This window comes from Perissodus microlepis, chromosome 12, assembly GCF_051167445.1.
Source record: "Perissodus microlepis isolate ML-2025 ecotype Zambia chromosome 12, ASM5116744v1, whole genome shotgun sequence".
Taxonomy (NCBI): domain Eukaryota; kingdom Metazoa; phylum Chordata; class Actinopteri; order Cichliformes; family Cichlidae; genus Perissodus; species Perissodus microlepis.
Genome location: NC_140472.1, coordinates 27158859 through 27177190, shown reverse-complemented (window position 1 = coordinate 27177190; position 18332 = coordinate 27158859). Strand labels below are relative to the sequence as shown.

Below are 18332 nucleotides of genomic sequence, written 5' to 3'. Positions count from 1 at the left end.
CTGCTGACACAGTGTCGACCACACAGGTGTATTCAGCGTTAAGGGTACTCTTGTTTGTTTACTAATAGAGGCATTTGTCACGACTGTTTACTGAGCTGTCGGCTGTAATTGCCCTTTTCCTTTTCCCCTGCTCTTTAACTAGCAGAAGGATTGTACCTAAGCTAATTAGATATTTTACGCACAGTAAGATGGAAATTACGCACTGACTGTTCTGGTCGCAAAAATGCTATTAAATAAATTGATGAGTATTTATTTATAATTACATAAAATATGTAATAATTATTACGATATATAATTATAAAATAAGATATTTTGGCGACTTTATTTTGTGACGCTCAGCCTGCACAACATCTGTTGTTTATGTACGCCATACAATAACCCATGAGCCTAAGGCATTTTTCTAAACATTTCAGTATGTCCAAAGGAAACCATAGCCAGCATCTGGCACAGGGACTATCTAGCTGAATGCTCAAGGAAAGCAGGTCTGAGGCAAGGAACACCTGCTGTAGCCTAATGGCGCCGTTACGCGCGGCACCGCAGTTACACTTCAGAAAACCGTTAGTCTGCACCCGTTTAATCTCCGAGGACGCTGTTACTCCCTGGAGACCAAATAGGTGCATTTGATTGGGTCGAAAGTGTGAAACCGCGGCATGAAGAAACGCAGACCGGGAGAACGTCGAGTATATCAGCTCTAAATCAAATCATGCCCTCCTAGTTCTGCAGACGGAGCTTAGCTCATCGAGATGCAAAGAGACGGAAAAACGTTTGATGGTATTTGTCCCAACCAAGTGAGGCAAAAATGGACGAACGCTGTCACAAACAAAACGGTTTGAAATATTTGCCTTTTCACAAAACACAGAGCTTCTCTGTGCAGTGGGAAAGACTTTTATAGTGTTTTCTACCCACAGGATAAAGTGCTTGTGCCAAGAAGCAGCAGTCCCGTCACTGTGTATGTTGAGTTTCCATGTATCATCGAACAAGGTAAGCTCACCCTGACACAATGGCTGAATTTCAGGATTAGTGCCTTTAAGTCACTTTGAGCGCATAAATGCATTCAGGGGTCCCACTGTTTTCTTCTGTCGCAGCTTTCTCAACAATTGCATGGGATGATTTGGAAGAGGGTGTGCCCTCTATGAGACAGGAGAGAGACTCCCTCGGCTGTCAGGTGAGAAAAAAACACCGAAGACCAATGTTCTTTTAAAAAATGGACATCAGTTTTTGTCACATCTCCACGTAAATGGCATAGCTTAAATGTAGCCATGTAAATCAACCCCTTCCCGACGGATGGAGATGTAGGATGGTGAGCAGAGCTGCAGGTCTGGATCACTCTGTTAATGTTTGACACGATGTGCTGGAATCCTACACGAATGTCATTGTACTTAACTCATGACACACACGCTAGAAAATGGTCCAGTCTTTTTCCACGAGCTGACACAGACAAGCGTGAGCTCATAACGCGACAACACGAAAACATATTGACTGAAATGTCAACTAATACATTTTCTGCTTTAACATCGTATTGCCCTGATTTTTCCTGGTGGGATTTTCAGGTAAACCTGCTATGCACTTTTTCGTTTTTCTTTTTCGTTAGTTTAAATCGAATTGTTTATATGAAATACTGATAAATGCTGATCGTCATGTTTATTTCCACACAGGAATTGGATGCAAATGACCAGGATTTTGGAGAATATGGGCTGGATTTCATGGCAGGTGAGAAAACTAAACCTTCCACACCGCTGGGGTGCTGCTCATCGCTATTGTTACTTTTATATTGACATGAATACAGTTAAAATCGTGCACCTCCAAAATCACGTTGGCTAAGTCCTTGGGTTCTTGTCTTCTCTGTCAGCTTCGCCTACAACCCTGGAGAGCAGTTTGTCTTCAGCTGAGCTGGTACCTTTTCAAGGATATGTTATACCTCCATTCACCCCTCAGCACAACCTTTCACCAGAAGACAGTCTGGTTAACTCATCTGCAGAAACAGGCAACCCACCTGCCCAGGATGGAGATTCCTGGAAAGGGATAGCAGAGTGTCATGGAAAGGCACTGGGACATAGCATAGCAGTCAACAAACAGGTAAGGTCTTATGGAGCATTACTGCACAATGTAAATGATGTAAATGGTGGTACAAAGTTTGATGTAATTTGGACTATAATGGATCTAAATTGTGAAATTATAATTGTTAAAAATTATAATTATATTAATTATTTAGTTATATAAACCTATTTACCTGCTATAACATCCAAGACCTTATCCTGATCAGAACCCAGTTTGGTTCAAAAGGTATACAATGGAGATTTTGTGGAAAACCTACACGTATAGGTAAATTACAGGTGCATTTGAAATAACTGTTTGTCCACATCTAAACACAAACTTAGTTATGCCAACATTAAAAAATAAAATAATTATTAAAGATGAACACATTACAGAAAATATTTTGCTTTGTGTTCTTGCAGTTCCATGAGTCCCTCCAAAGTCAACAAGACGAGATTGATTGTCTTGAAGAAAGAAACATTCACCTCAGGCAGCTGGCTAATCGAGCAAAGCACCTAGCCTCTGTGCTTGAAGTAAGTTCAGAACTGTGAGAAGTCAAATCAGTATTTATCATGTATATGATGTAACCTCTTGGTTGTATTGTCATAAATTGTGTTTCAAACTTTTTAATCTTTAAACTTTTTAGTCTTCAATTTGGATCATTTTCTTTCAGAAATTGATGACAGTCAGAGACTCAAATGTAAAAGAAGCAGTAATGCCTTATGGTGGTGATAAAACCTCACTGAGTCCTTGTAAGCGCCAGCGACTGGATGAAGGATATGAAACTGAATCCTCTGACTCAGTGGAGGACATGTTGAGGGATATTAGCACACGCTGCAATGCTGTACTTCACAGCAGCTCTACAGAAACAAGGCTGCAACAGGAATCAAAGACAATATCCATGTATGGTGCATTCTCAGGCCTGCAGACATCCATAGCTAAAGACAGCAACATGACTGTGGATGCAGCAGAAGCTGGAGAGAATGTCTCATCTTTTAGGACCTCTGTCAGAGAACACAGCACTATAAGAACTCAGGTCTTTCCTCATGGACATGCCTTTACCTCAAGGACTCAGCAAGGAGGATACCGCTTTCGCTGGGTTCCCAAACAAAGCTGAAATGAGAGATTAGCAAATAAAGCTGGAGTTGTTATGTGGCTCTGATTAGTCATATGCAGATGCCCTAATTCTGTTGGGTGGACAGAAGTGTATGTGTGGGTTGCAACTGTTAATGCTTAACTTATAATCTATAGTAATATCTGTAAGTGATTCAGTGACGTCTTCCTCAGGTAGCTTGAAAGCTAATCATTCAGAGAAGAGGTGCTTAACAAAGGAAATTAAACTGCCCAAGCTGTTGTTTACGTTGCGTTTTGGTTTACATAGTTTAATATTTGTTTATGTTTGCATCTCACTATTTGTTGTCCTGGAAAATGCCAGTGATTTTACATATTTGGAAATAAAAATGTTTTTAAAACTGTAAAACAATGTGTACATTTTCATGTAGCTGACTCAAGTTTTTTTTTTTTTTTTTTTTTTTTTTTTAAGATGATAAGGGAGCTTAGGTGATAATTAGGCAAATGGAAATAAACTGTGAACTTTCCTTGTTTGAGCAGTGAAACAAATGTAACCCTATGACCTGCTTTAAGAAGCAGGGGCTTTGTCTCTGTCTGAGTGTCTGTGTGGCCTGAAAGAGTGGACGGAGCATTGATGTAGTGCAGCCAACATCCTTGTTTATATCCTTTTTGGAAATTTAAACAGATTCTCTCTTTTTTGGGGGCTGTATTTCCTGACTTATCACTCTTATGAACCTGACTGCTAACACAATAGTTGTATAAACAGTATACCCAGAGGGAAAGACTTTAGCTGTGTCATCTATCTAAAAAAAGCAAACAAACAGAAAATCGGATTTAACACACAAAAAACAAACCCAAACCACCATAAACCAGACAAAAACATAACAAAAAGGAAATTAAACCAAGAAGAAGAGATTAACTTATCTAAAGAGGATGTTACCTTCTGACCTTTGAAAATCTTTCTTCCACCTCACTGTTGAAATCTTTAGCTGTAAGAACCTGGCTGGTACACAAGACATTTGGACAATCTCAGGTCAGACACCTGTATAAACTTCCACAACCAGGGCCTGTTTGTTTTACAGCAGTGAAGGCAACAGTGCAGACCCTTGACTGGGGACAGTTTACAGTACTGACACTCCTGCTGTCATGAACACCGCATTTAACACAGCGAGTGCAGATAAGAAGAACCTGATAGCGAGATGGAGACCTGATTAACACAGGCCTGACTATTTATTTAAAGACCATGGAAAGTTACACCACCAAGGGAAGTTGAGGTGCATTTAACCGATAAATAACTCATAGCAAATTTATACTTAAAGACCACTTGACTGATGTTTTTTTTAATCCAGCTTTAAAAAGTTTCTCTGTAATGCAAAGCCAGTTTAAATCAATTTAGTCATTGCAAAAGAAATGTGGTGTTTAACTTTCAAGAAGAAACTTAATGATGAGGAGAGTGAGGTTTTACACATAACAGTGACTTTTAATGATCACATACAAAAGCTGAGCTGTGTTCCTTTTGTTCAAGGCGAGAGAGAAAGTAATGAGGATGAGTAAAAGGATGAGGAGAAGAAGTGTTACAAAACATCTGTCATTCAGCAAGTCAGTATGGCAGGTTCTTACATCTGACCTGTCCAGCTGCTTCTAAATAGATGCAGATAGCCCAATAATAATTATCTAGTTAAACCATCCTACTTCCCTTGTTACATTCTGGCCAACCTTGGCCACAATCTGATACTTAATGTCAAATTTCAGCCACTTTATTATAGAAAACATCTGCACGTGTGCTGAGCTCGACATCCAGCCGGGCCTTGAGCCACTTTTACAGCAAACAAATGCTTTTGTATCTGACCAGCACCGCTGGTGAGAGCATGGCACAGGGCAAAGCATTGTATAAGCTGGCGGTGACACTTTTGACCTGTTAAGCTACCGCCAAACTGCGGGGAACAATGCGGGAGGAGAAAGGAAAATACAGACACAATGTGTTTCTAAGGTGACTAAACTCAAACCTGGAGAGAGGCTGCAAGCCCGACGGAGTCCAGCGGGAAAAATACGCATTGTTCCTGTGGTGGGATACAGACGTGTAAGGTTCTAGGCAAATGAAAGCTAATTCACATTTAACTCATTTAAAAAACTTAAATGAACTGGCTAAATAAAATATTACATGAAAATGCAGGCTGTTTAAATTTGATACATTTTATACTGATGAAAAAAACAAAACAAAACTAGTTTAACCATTTTTATTTTATGAATGAGAACTGGATGGATTTAGATTATAGTGCTATGTGGTAATTTTGTTTGCTCTGCCACAGATTTGTGAATTTCCAGGTTAAAAGTAAAAATAACAAACACTGAGCCGTTTTTTGTTGTTGTTGTTATTGTTTCTGTTGGATGTGATGATAAATTAAAGGTTACTGTGGGTTATCTTGAGAGCTTAACCTTTTATGTCTATCATTTGGACTCTATGACAGCCTGATGGAGCACCTGGCGCACTCGAGGTGCGAGCGCATATGGACGTGGCAGGTGGCAAGAACGTGCGTGCTCTCGCGCCGTTCGGCCCACTTAGCGCCAGAGCAGCTCCTCATTAAACGGTGTGGCCCGCGGATACAGGGCCTTTACCCGCAAAACACGGCCACTGATTGCCCACCAGAGGAGCTGTTACAGGTTTATGACAACGCATTAAATCCAATCAGTAAAATCTGCAGTTTGCGGAGTGTTTATTAGTATGTGTTGTCAAAATTTGATGATGTTTGAATTCACTTCCAAACATCTAAAACAACTTATTAGGCCTACAATTTAGCAATAAATAAATATATAAATAATAATAATTGTATTTCTTAACATGCTAAATATTTAAGGCTATTCGATAGGGTCTCAGTTCTCGTTTTGGCATGTTTTCAGGATTTGTAATTTATGATTTACTTACAATAAATTTTCGTGTGCTTTAAAGGTGCCAAACTGCACGATCCTACCTCTTTCCTAATGTAACTATAGCCGATATTTAAAATTATGCTTTCTTCAGCGACATAACAAGCTGAATAAAAGCCTGCATCTGTAAACCATGTGATTAAGTGTGCAAACTGACACCACCCTAAAGAAATAAAGGTGAAGTAGTTTGTCCTTGTCTAAGTTAGGACATCAACTGATAACGCGCAGCCACCTCCACCTTTATAACATTACCGCGTTGTTCTTTTCTTTTTCTTTCTTTGTCTGTTTGTTTCCATTAGAAACCAGGACGCGAAGGGAATCCCTGAATAGGAGCGAGTCTATAGGCCGCTTAATTAAAAACAGGGGGGAAATGGACCTAACTGCCAATAGCACAGCAGAGGACTTTGCTTCCCGCTTCAGCGTCCGCCCAGCGAGAGTATATAGGAGAGGAGACAACAGGTGCACCAGGCATGACCGGTCAGTGTCCTCACTTGGGCTAAGATAGGGAGGACTGAGATAGTGGGGACTGGGGCATGCTTAAATGAAGGAAATGGAAGATGCGCCTGAAACGCTGGAGTGAAGATTCACGCAGATGGGTAAGTAAGTTATAACATAGTTGCGGGCAATTAAAATAGCCTCTGTAGAGCAGTCAAGACATGTTATATGTTACTTAGGATCGGTTGCTGTTGCTGCTACCAGGCAACTCAAACACTAAACACAGGGACTCTTCCTATTTGGGTTCTTCTAACCTCAGCATGTGCCATGTATAGTGGTGTAGAAAAAACAAACAAAAACCCAAAACACACAGTCACTTGTATTAATTGCAGCATACTTGAAATAGTCCTCACCTTGGTGAATAACTCTTTGAAAGCACAGACTAAGATGTTAGAAACTAGTTTCACGTGATGATGAGCTGAGCTTGTGGTGTTTTTGTTTTTATGATCAGGAGGAGGATGTTGCGAGATTTTACAGGAAAGCGGCACTTTCCCTTCAAGGTAAGAGGGGGAACTAAAGTGAAACTGGCATTAAAATAATCAGAAATATTCCCGCTTCATTTGTTGGCTGCCTCCTTCCTCTTTCTGCTGATCTGGCAGTGTCAGTGCGGCAGTGTACTGCTGCTGGCTGTGCTATTTGACTGACAGCTGTCAGCTGCGCTCCTCACTGCTACTGTCAACTCACCTGAAACATGTTTGCCGACACTGCCACGTAACCCGCTTCTTATTATATTATATTATATTATATTATAATAAGAAGTCAGCCGAGAGTAAAGCTGGGAGACAATTCTACATTTTGCATACTGATAAATGAGCAGCTGGACGTCGGTACAGCGCAGTCAAATCCACGCATTTGCATTTACATGGACAGATGTGCTGTGGCTGGTTGGGTGGCAGTGTAATGTTAGCTGACGTTTCTTCAGCCAGCTCACACTGCTCTGCTACTTTAACAGTTACATTTCACTGTGGGTCACATTAATGGCTCAAAAGCCATTCAATATGACTTTTAAATGTTTGCAAACTCTGCAAAGAAAATATCATTTTTTTTTATTATAAGGACAGTTTAGATGAAAGTGAAGCTGTTGAATTGTGGGTGGCTGGAAGGCAGTGTCTTGTTAGCTGGTGGTTTCTTCCTGTGCCAGCTCACCTGCTGCTGCCCTCCAACTGTCCATTTAATCCACACCAACAGTGATGTCTGTAGTCACCCTTCACTGCTATCAGTACTAAGATGCGATTCATTGATTCTATTGTCTATTTTATATTATTTTCTCATAGCCATAAATATTCAGAAAAATCAACTACAGCATGGAAAGTATCAGCACCATATTTAAGGAGATGGCCTTAATATCAATGCATTGACATTAGCAGCTAATGTGTAATGTGATTTAATCATTCAGTTAAGAAAGACGCTTGTTTCCCACAACACAGGACATCTAAATGAAAAATCTTCAAGTCATTAGTTAAATCAAATACTTATGAGAGCATTTTATTGTTGGATAGATGCTGCACAGTTTGCTGGGCTCAAATCAGTCAAATCAGGCTCAATTAATTTGCTTCCTCTTAAAAAAGATTTTAATGTAAACACTGGAGAGATGAAAAGAAGGAAAGCTGAACATTTCAAAATGCCAACAACTGAAAAGCTAAATAACCACTGCAGCTGCAGCAGTGGTCATTTTAAGAAATGCTCATCACTGACCACAGGATAAACACCCCCACATACACTCATTTACACACGCACACACACTCTGACTTGCATCACGGTGATTGCCTGATATTTTCATCTTGCATCTTTCTGGAACGACAACCCTCTCCAAGCAACACTCACTGTCAACAGTTCAGTCCTTCCTGGCTGCCACAGCTCAGGAAACACAGACATAAAGCAGTGCTATGTCCAGTACCGATCACTAGGGGCCATCATAGCTCCACTCGTTTCTTTAGGATGATTTCCCGCACCATCGCTGTGACCTCTTCTCTGATGCTTTCCATGGGCTCCTCTGTTCGCCAGAATCGAACCACCTTCCCTTCTGGGTTCACCAGAAACTTCCAGAAGTTCCACTTTGGAATTTTCTTCACAGAATCTGAAAAACAAACAACATGTCGCAGAACAGTCGTTAATGCTACATTTCTTTCTTTCTTTCTTTCTTTTTTAATTTATCTTATTTTTAAGCAATTTTTAAAGTTGTTTGCCCAAGATGGGCAGCAACAAGTAATTCAGTTTCCATATAGTGAAACAAACTATTACACACTGAAGACAAAATAATATTCCTCAAAGGTAAAACCAGGATAAAACAGAGACAGACACACCAGGGTCTAAAATATGCTTAAAAACACTGACAGTTAGCATCTTATTTTAGCATCCTGTATACAGGATGCTAAAATAAGGTGCTAAAATACCAAAAGCCTTAACTTAATAACTTAATAGCAGAGTACACAACGACAGAAAAAAAGAACCCCAATAACTCCTTTTAGCTACTTCCTAACAGAAGTGGACACTATCAAATCAAAATAATACATGCATAAAAAACTTATATTAAATAAATAAAATAAGAATAAAAGAAAATAGCTACACAATCCTATAGTATCATTTCAATATTATATAATTTGATAGTGCAGTGAAAAATATATGTGTTGTAACTGAAAATCAAGTGAAAACCTAATACTAAAAAACTCAAATGTGCATACTTATGTTCATATGCTGTAATAGCATTAATTCAAATGATAAATTCCCCTTGGCTACTGCTAATCATTATAGCTCACCACGACTGTTGTGTTACTGTATATTAATAATATTAACTGTAACTGTAAAAATACAGCTAATTAATAAAAACAGATTCTAATGCATGGAGCAGAATGTCAGTTCTGCTGCTTTACAAACATAAATTAAGTTGTTACTTAGCAGATATGACACTGAATTGATTAAATTTTATACCATCAAGTCTTGTAATCACAGAATAGATCAGAACCATACTTTATATTCCAGTTACCTCTGGAGTTCATAGACTTGTTCTGCAGGTCTTCTTTCAGGTGCATCATGTTCATAAAAACTCATTAAATTACCCTGGGGTGATTGAAAAATACAAAACTTTACGTTCAGCTCCACATTTTACAACAGTAACAGATTATTTTTCTCTCAGATGAAGTAAAAGTAGGCTTTGCCTAATCTAGTTTGGTTTTAGACTATCAACACTTGTACCTGGAATACAGGTGAGACCAATTGTTAAGTATTTGAGGTTTGGTGACAGCTCCAAATTTGACTTCCTTCCATCCTTAAATACATCCTGCACTTGGAGCAGGTATAAATATGTAATCAGCGTTTCTGTGATCTCACTCAGTGATCCCACAGTCATGATATTCGTTAAAAGCCTTTCTCCCAACCTGTGAGGAATTTGAAAGCAGGGTCAGCCTCTGATCCCATTATTTTGATCTTGCTGAAGAAAGGAAAGGTAACGCCGTAGGCTGACTTGGCGAAAACCTCGATGTCCCGGCTGGTTCCGGTCTCCGTATCCCCGAACTGTCCGCAGGGAAAGGCCAGGACGTTGAAGTGAGAGGTGCCCAGCTCCCGGTGGAGCTCCTGTAGAGACTTGTAGTTCGCCTCCGTCTGCTGGCAGTAACTCGCCACGTTTACAACTAAGGACGCCTGCAAAGGAGGGGATTAGGAGCAGTGCACAGTTATTTTAAAAAGCTCTTAAAAATACGCACTCTGCAAATAAATCAAGTCCAAACTGACACGGGGAAAGTTTAACAGGTAAACACGTTTATTCTCAGTCTGAAACAACGGCTGATGATGTGGACATACTTTTCCTCGGTACTTCTCCAGAGAAACTGTCCTGCCCTTCGCGTCCTTCACCTCGAAAGAATAAAAATCCTTCGGTTTTCTGGGTTTCACCAGCTGGGTCTGCAGAAGAAATAAACACCCCACACCCACCGTCATGCTCAACAGCACAGTTAACTTTTTCGCTTTTGGGTTGGAGGACCTGGTAGGATAACCTCCCAAAGCCTCCATCTTGGAGGGGAAAGAACAAACCGTGGCTTGAACTGGGGCTCTCCTTCCAGAAGTTCTGGGGCGGATCAGAGGAAATAGTCGCGTTAAGCTGGACGGAGAAACGGTGAAAGCGACTATACCGGAAACTCAGCAGCAAAATAAAACTAATAATAAGTGAACTTTACATGTAAATACTCGACTTTCAGCTACACTACAGAATCCTATATAGGCCGACTACAGGGTCAGCTGAAAATATTTTTTTAAAAAACAAAACAAAACAAACAAACAAACAATGTCTTATCTTTTAGTTTTTGTTAGGTGTTTTCAATATAAAAAGCATAAGACGGAATGAATATTGAGACTGATGTCTATATCACTTGTTTTTAATGTTGGAAAACATTAAAAACAGAGATCAGGAACTTATTATTATTATTATTATTATTATTATTATTATTATTATTATTATTAATATCATCGTCAACATGCCTGAATGCTCAGTGCAGATTATTAGCACTAGAGGAACCTCAGCAAACACTTAACCATACAAACTTTCCAGTGGTTTACCCAGTAATCACTGTAAAGCATTTAAATAACTACATAATCTTCATCTGCTATGAAAGGTTTTGAAAAATCTTAACAGGAAGTTAGTCTCTTAATAGATTAGTTTCTAATGATATAAAGTTACTGTTTAGTACATTTTAAATAACCTTATTTTGAGATGGTATTAAAAAAATAACATTGTTATTTTTCTGCTCAGGGACAATACGAGGCCCATGAAGTCACATACAAATGCTTCAGGAGGCGGATCATCCAGAGGCGCTGCAGAGAAGGCCCTGTTGCAAGTACCCCACTGGCCCCTGGGCGGCAGTGTGAGCCAAGCTTCGAGTTTGATACCATCTGTCAGAGGCTGGAGCTCGATTCTCCACCGAGAAAGCATGAACCGGGACAGGGAGTCCTACCAGGAAAAATCCAAGGTATTAAACGACACACAGAAGTTCAGTAATAATAATAATGCAATACTGATGGCAGGCATATTCACATAAGTTAGGTCATTAAAAGTGTGATTAAACTCAAAAATTACCCGAAGTCAGGTTTTAAACGACTAATTTTTAGAAGAGGGGGAAAACGACTGATTCAGGATTTAAAGCATAATGTGTATGTCATAAAAATGCAACAATGTTTGTGTAATTTGGATAAATATTTTGGTTTAAAAAACTTCAACCAACTTTATCCTGCCACATGAAGACGCTAGTCACCACTGGGGATTGTACCCAAGCTGCTGGTGTTGCACTTGAACAACATATTTATGATTCAGCTGGGTAACACTGTTCTTATATGACACTGCTGATTTTAAAATGCACAGGCATGCACTCCCCTAGGCCCATATCTAGAAACAATATTCATTCTTTTTAATCTTCACCAGGTGTATCATCATACTGACACAGTACATTTTTACTTGAGAGCTGTTGGACGTTTTCTATGATGTCATTTGATTTCACCAGAGGCAGCATTGGTGGGAGGCTTGTCTCACTCTGAGTCTGTTAACTTGGTGAACACAAAGTGCACGATCGCTGCCAAGACACGGCCTGCTGCAGAAAATGCCCCACAAGAGGTTTGTTTAAGGAAGCTGCACTTCCTCGTTTGTGTCTGTGTGTGGTTGTGATGCAGTAGTTTGAGGGGGATGCTAAACTGACTTCTGCAAGTCATCGTCTCATACACGAACATAGAAGTTTTCATTTAAAAGTGAAAAAAGTCCGAAAGTTTTGTATGTGTGTGGTTTCCAAAAGTTGCTCGAAGTGAAATAAAATAAAAGAACACAATCAGTTTGATATAAGAATAATAAAATGTTATTATCCTATCAGAGATGGTGGTGTGGTGGCTAGCTCATCTGCCTCACAGGATGAAGGTCCTGGGTTTATATAGAGTCTGGGGCCTTTCTGTGTGAAGTCCAAAGACATGCAGTGGGTGATTGGTTATTCTGAATTGATTTTAACTGTGAATACTTTTTCTTGTCTTGTGTTATGGCCCTGCAACAGATCGATGTATAAAGCATATAAAAAAGTAAATCTGCATATATTGCTAATGCTAACTTTCAATGATATGCTAATGTTAGATATTTTTGAAACCTGAATAGTAATAATTCTTTTCCCTTTTTTTGTTTTTGTTTTACAGCGATGGGTGTGGAGACCTGCAGTTCAAGAACCTGAAAATCTCAATCGCTCAGGTAGATCATGTTTCTATGAATGATTGTGTGAATGATCTCTGGACTGATACTACATGATGTCATACTGGGGAACCCAAATACATACTTTGATCACGCTGCAGTTTTTTTTTCGCTTTGTTTTTTGAATGCTGGATGATGTAATTATAGGTTTACTTTATCAGACTGCACACCAGTTTTTGAAGTCTGGAGACATTTGGTAGCGTACAAAGACAACAAAGATGACATCTGGAATAGCAATAAGGAAGAAAAGTTTGAAAGAAATCACGTGTTAAATTCTCTTGAGACTTTATTCACATTTAGGCACTTTAGCAGTCATCACTAGTTTCAACATGTTCTAGTTTAATGCAACGAGTGCTTAATGCACATCAGTGTGGATGCTTGCTGCAACTATTGATTCATGTCAAAAACACGACACAACAAAGAAAGTGTTTGAAAATTAATGGATTAACAGCAGATGTACAATGTATGTTTTGTAACAATATCTTTTAAATTATATTTTATCATTGAAGGTTATGATGAAAGAAAATATGATCTTCAGCCATTTGCCACTCTGAACAAAGCCACTCTGAGCCTGCACGGGAAGTCAGTGGTTAAGTTGGGTGCACCATCACTGCTGAATGACTACTGTAAGAGAAAATGAAGCCCTAAATGACTTTTACAAATACTGTTTTTTTGCTTCTGTACACCACCACAGTAGATGTTTCTTTCCAAGCTCCTTAGACTACAATGACCTGGGTGACTGAGAACCTTCACAGACATCACAGTAGACTGTAAAACAATCCAAATGTGGCTGAAATGTAGTTTTCAGCTTAAATTCATTGGGGTTAATAATGCTTTGCATTAGCTGTTTAGGAATTATAGTCACTTTTATAAATAATCTCATTTTTAAAGGGTCAGAAGTAATTGAACAAACTAATAATCCTTTGCATTGCATTAATTCTGCCTGAAGTCTAGAATGCTTGGACATGATTAAAGGTGGTGCTTCCTCCCTTGAGATGCTCTGCTGGGCCTTTACTTCACCACTGTTGGTTGGTGCTTATTATTTGTACTGATAAGCATGCTGTTCTGGATTAGGATCAGGTGACACTTCTTCTTCTATCAGTATTGGGCCATTAAGAAGCTGCTACTTTTTTTTTTTCTGAAAAATACTTACTGAAAACACTTACTGGTGGATATAACAGATTTAACAAAAAAAAATATGTTTATAATTAAGGCTCATTCTGTTCATCAATAATTTATGCCTATGATATAGTCCTCTGTAGTGCTTTGTTTTTGCAACTTTGTCATTTCAGACACTAACCTTCTCGACTGCAGCTGTAGTGGTATGGTTGCATTAGGACTCGGCTCTTCAGTTTACATTTGGAATTCAGAAACTCGTGGTCTGGTTGGACATCTGGACCTGAGTCCACAATCAGGATGCCGATATTGTCAGTCGGTCTCGTCTCTGTGCTGGAGCACAGATGGAAGAGCCCTCGGTATCGCGACTAGACGAGGGGAGATACAGGTAAATGAGCTCATAGACGTTGGAAACTTATTCAAACCAAATGTGGTATGGGGGGCTCTGTGAGAAGGGAAGTGTCATATTTACTGAATCAGCAGGATGACTGTTTGTGGTGTCTTTGTCTCTCTTTGACTCTTTAGTTGTGGGATGTGGAACACAAGCAGAACATGAGGTTTCTGCTGTCACACCTGACTGTGGTGAGAGCTCTTTCCTGGAAACAACAGTTACTTAGCAGGTACCCATTTAGTTTGTTCTGGTATTTAAAGAATGTGCTGCTTAATAATGAAATGGAAAAGATTGACCAATTTGGAAATTATGCTAAATAAATGAATGAATAAATAGGATAGATAGGCTTAGGATAAGAGCTAAAGTCATACAGCTTAATCTCTTTAGTAGAGGAAATGTAGATGAATCAGTCACGGACAGGGTAGGAGACACTTAATCAATAAAAGTGTCCATAAAAGCAGTGTTTTTTCTGACAGTGGATCTGTTCTTGGACATATCTGTCACCTTGACCCACGGGCTTTCACACCTCTGGTAGGTGCAACCACCCAGAGGGAGGGGGTCTGCAGTCTGCAGTGGTCACCAGGAGGCAAATGGCTGGCCAGCGGCTCCACAGAAGGCCTTCTCCATATCTGGGATGATGACATCATGGGAAAAAAAATGTCAAGTCAGCCAATAATGACAGTGAAGCAGCCCAGTGCTGTCAAGGTCTGTGTACTTGGATTTGGAGGCTAAAAGTAAACTGATTCTAGTGTGTGTGTTATAGAGCAGACTCTATTGAACACACATCCTGCCATGCTGATTTTTATTACTTGCCTGACTTGCAAAACAATATCAGTGCCATTCACAAGTGATGACATGTTTGGCATTTTTAAAGGCTGACACAGCCAGAGTTACAGAGCAGACGTCAAAGCAGTTAAATGTGAATAAGAGGCTAATGGTTTTAATGTGTAAGGATTTTGGGTTAGTAAACAGAGATTTAAAAATGCTGTTAATGTATCCACCTTTGTGTGTGTTATTTTTTTAGGCAATGGGGTGGTGCCCATGGCAGGGAAACATTATTGCTACAGGAGGGGGATGGAAAGATGGTGAGCTGAGAATCTGGGACACACAATCAGCATCTTGTGTTACTTCTGTCCAAACAAATTCACAGGTGCTTGAGAATTACAGTATTGTGGATATTTTTGTTTTGCTGTATTTAAAAATGCTGGATAAACTATTGCTATTTACCCTCATTTGCAGATATGTTCTCTACAATGGGCTGAAAAGAAGAGATATCTGGTTACAGGTCATGGCCTACCTCATCACAAAGTCACATCTTGGGTGTGGGAGTTTCACTCTCTCAGCCCCATTTACCAGTTCACAGGTTAGAAAACCAAAAAACACACAAGACTGTTCTACATTACTACAACCTTTTTATTAATAAAGTAAATAATTCTGTTTAATGCAACGTTAAATTGTATCAGCACTGCTGTCTGATACTATCTCAACTTAGTCTCAACACATTGACAACACACTCATAGGAACAAATGTTGTTGCGTCAATAACACAGTGAGTAATATTCTCACAGAAGCAGTTGTTGTCAGTGCAGCAGCTCTGTCACCTACCACTAATGTCTTTAATGGCCATCGTGTGCTGAGTGAGTCGTGTTCTGGGCTTCCCTCTAGTGAATATGAAACTAAGGTTGCTAGTTTTAATATGAGCTGTCTCACTGCCCTGTAGTATTGTGAGCTGGTGTTAGAAAACCAATACTTACGGCTTAAGGGGGGAAAAAATGAGAAATAAACCGCTAACAGAAATGCTAAATTCCTGTTTTTTCTGGTCAGGGGGGCTCAAACCAAGCACTGAATGCAAAAGACACTTTTACTGAAAACCCACTAACATGTAATATTGAATAATTTTACTTAATAAAAAAATGATCAAGTAATTTTCAAAATGTACTTTTTTTAATTTAAGTTTTTTTGTACTTTTATATTTTAAATGAAAACTTGACGGTCATTCTGCGCTATTTTTCAGAAGTGTAATTACTGATATCAACCCTTGTGGTAAAGTTCTATTCCCATGGGAATACTGGTTATGATAAGATAGGGAAATTGACTTGTTTTCATAATGGAAAAAAACAAACAAAAACAAAATAGTGTAGCTCCCATTGAGTTGCACCAATGCAGGCCGTTATTCTGTAGGCAGATTTTTAGTCACCATTTTCTTGGTTAACCACAGTCATAAAGTCCCCCTTCTCATTTTTGCCAATAAGGCTCTGATTGACTCAGTTGTACTGGCAAACAAGGAGAAGTTGTTACTGAATGAGATGCTTGTTTGAATCACAGACAAATATGTGCGCAGTGAGGTTTGGAACAGAGTGCTAATATTGTTCAGTTTTCGGTATTATCTATTTTTTCCATTTAACTTCATGTTGCTTTTATTTCATTATCTCCTGAATCCAAGATGTCTGTCAACTTTTCTTTCTAATCCTGGTTTTTGATGTGTGATTCCATCAAAAAACATAAAAATCAATGCAAAAAGGCATTATAATCAAGGTAGTACAATTCAGTATTAATTCCCTGTTAATGTGGCATTTTCTTACTACTTATAGCAACAACAAGAACTGATTTTCAGTTCTTTTAAATTATTTTTTTTCTTTTTTTAACCAGGTCACTCTGATCGAGTCCTTCACTTGGCCTTAAACCCTGACAATTCTCAGATCTTCTCCACCGGTGCGGACCAGAGCTTTCACATCTGGGATTTGTAGTAACCAGCGTCATGGAACCGTGACATTCATATTGATAATAAAGTTCTTTAGCATCTGGTTAGAAATAGGTATACAATTGATTACCACATAAGTGCACATTGCTGCTTTCTTGGCAATTGTGTCATAGAGACCACACATTTCCCTCCCATGATGTCAACCACAATTCGAAGCCAGTTTACCACCAGCTCACACCTTTTGTCATGCATCGTGCATGCCGGTAGCACAGGTTTCCTGTTTTAATAGCTAGACGACATGAATCTTTTATATAGTTATGATATGACAGATATGCCATACTGACTACTATCATATGAAAGGTAACAAAAGACAGACATGGGACATGTTTTAGTGTACACATATATGAAATAGCTCGGCACCAACAGTTGAAATCTGCTGCTGCTGACTTAAGGCTCATCAGCATTTATTTGTTCTGTATGTGAGTTCACTTTGAGTTTGTTGTGTTTTTATTTATATTACATTCTGATATGTCTTCATTGTAAATTTTGACTTCCTGAAATGTTTTTTTTAATTATATTTTGCACAATGAAATCAAATTTAGGAACCTAATAGTAGAATACACTCTGTCAGCCTAAGGTAGCTTTTATTCTTGCCCCCATGATATGAAACATCCCTACTAGCTATTTTACCTAGAAATAGAGTGAAAGCTTTGTGGTTTGTTTTAAAAGTTATGTGTTTAGTAGTTAAATCACTTAGACTTAAGTTAAATGTAAAATGAAGCAGAATAGATTTCTGCTTGAAAAGAGTTTGTGTGTGAGCATATGTGCTGCAAAATTTGACTTGCAAGAGTGTGACCAGAGAAGATTTAAGAGAACAGTTTGTGCAAAAGCACTGTGGTGAAGACTTCCTTTATAAAAACAGAGCAAGACCCCCCCTCTACATGAGTTATTTCTTATAGGTTATATGTTCACAGTCACACTGAGATGTCGGAGCAAACGTGCAATGACTGAGGTTGGTTTATATAGTCCCTGTAACCTCAGATGTCTGCAAAGTCTAGCCTACGCTGTTCCACTTTTGACTAAGGTAAGGGTCAAGATGAATAATGTCAACACTCAACTGAAAGCAGCAACATGCCTCAAGTGCAGTCTGAAATGAAGCCCAGTCAGCAAAGAAACTGAAATTTTAAAAAAAGAACTGAGAAGAAATCTACATAAGTTGTGTTTCTCTGTGAGCTTACTGCATCCCAAATGCTTTACAAATATGCTGGCCTTTAACGCCAGGTCAAAGTCACGATGGCTCCACTCAGCATAAACTGGCGGCACAAAAAGGGTCAACATATTCTGCGTCCCTTATGTAAAATGTTGTACACTGAAAGGAAGTAATTCCTAATTGAC

General features: G+C 39.0%; 3 protein-coding genes across 3 annotated transcripts; 2 read left to right on the top strand and 1 right to left on the bottom strand.

Moving 5' to 3' along the window:
• Positions 1-71: 71 nt before the first annotated feature.
• mcidas (multiciliate differentiation and DNA synthesis associated cell cycle protein) lies at positions 72-3517 on the top strand. The gene is made up of 7 exons (XM_084947575.1): positions 72-827; positions 909-981; positions 1086-1165; positions 1656-1710; positions 1850-2076; positions 2457-2567; positions 2708-3517. Exons 1-7 carry the CDS (start codon positions 744-746, stop codon positions 3149-3151), a joined length of 1074 nt encoding a protein of 357 aa, XP_084803701.1. The 5' UTR covers positions 72-743; the 3' UTR covers positions 3152-3517.
• Positions 3518-6370: 2853 nt separating this feature from the next.
• Positions 6371-17741, top strand: LOC146376477 (cell division cycle protein 20 homolog B-like). Its single transcript, XM_084947133.1, has 12 exons — positions 6371-6626; positions 6977-7025; positions 11264-11480; positions 12009-12118; positions 12679-12730; positions 13240-13356; positions 14023-14234; positions 14372-14466; positions 14714-14942; positions 15262-15387; positions 15477-15600; positions 16886-17741. Exons 2-12 carry the CDS (start codon positions 6984-6986, stop codon positions 16981-16983), a joined length of 1422 nt encoding a protein of 473 aa, XP_084803259.1. The 5' UTR covers positions 6371-6626; positions 6977-6983; the 3' UTR covers positions 16984-17741.
• gpx8 (glutathione peroxidase 8 (putative)) lies at positions 7985-10589 on the bottom strand. Its single transcript, XM_084947132.1, has 3 exons — positions 10321-10589; positions 9900-10161; positions 7985-8602 (listed from the first exon to the last, which is right to left on the bottom strand). Exons 1-3 carry the CDS (start codon positions 10525-10527, stop codon positions 8439-8441), a joined length of 633 nt encoding a protein of 210 aa, XP_084803258.1. The 5' UTR covers positions 10528-10589; the 3' UTR covers positions 7985-8438.
• Positions 17742-18332: the final 591 nt, after the last annotated feature.

Bases quoted from the DNA above. Each gene is read 5' to 3' on its own strand.
- mcidas (XM_084947575.1), top strand. From the start codon at position 744: ATGCAAAGAGACGGAAAAACGTTTGATGGTATTTGTCCCAACCAAGTG. The intron at 1,711-1,849 runs GTGAGAAAACTA...CTTCTCTGTCAG, and splicing joins TGGGCTGGATTTCATGGCAG to CTTCGCCTACAACCCTGGAG. The intron at 2,077-2,456 runs GTAAGGTCTTAT...GTGTTCTTGCAG, and splicing joins GCATAGCAGTCAACAAACAG to TTCCATGAGTCCCTCCAAAG.
- LOC146376477 (XM_084947133.1), top strand. From the start codon at position 6,984: ATGTTGCGAGATTTTACAGGAAAGCGGCACTTTCCCTTCAAG. The intron at 11,481-12,008 runs GTATTAAACGAC...TGATTTCACCAG, and splicing joins CCTACCAGGAAAAATCCAAG to AGGCAGCATTGGTGGGAGGC. The intron at 12,731-13,239 runs GTAGATCATGTT...TTATCATTGAAG, and splicing joins TGAAAATCTCAATCGCTCAG to GTTATGATGAAAGAAAATAT.
- gpx8 (XM_084947132.1), bottom strand. From the start codon at position 10,527: ATGGAGGCTTTGGGAGGTTATCCTACCAGGTCCTCCAACCCAAAAGCG. The intron at 10,162-10,320 runs GTATGTCCACAT...CCTCCTTTGCAG, and splicing joins TGGAGAAGTACCGAGGAAAA to GCGTCCTTAGTTGTAAACGT. The intron at 8,603-9,899 runs GTTGGGAGAAAG...TTTGTTTTTCAG, and splicing joins TGCTTTCAAATTCCTCACAG to ATTCTGTGAAGAAAATTCCA.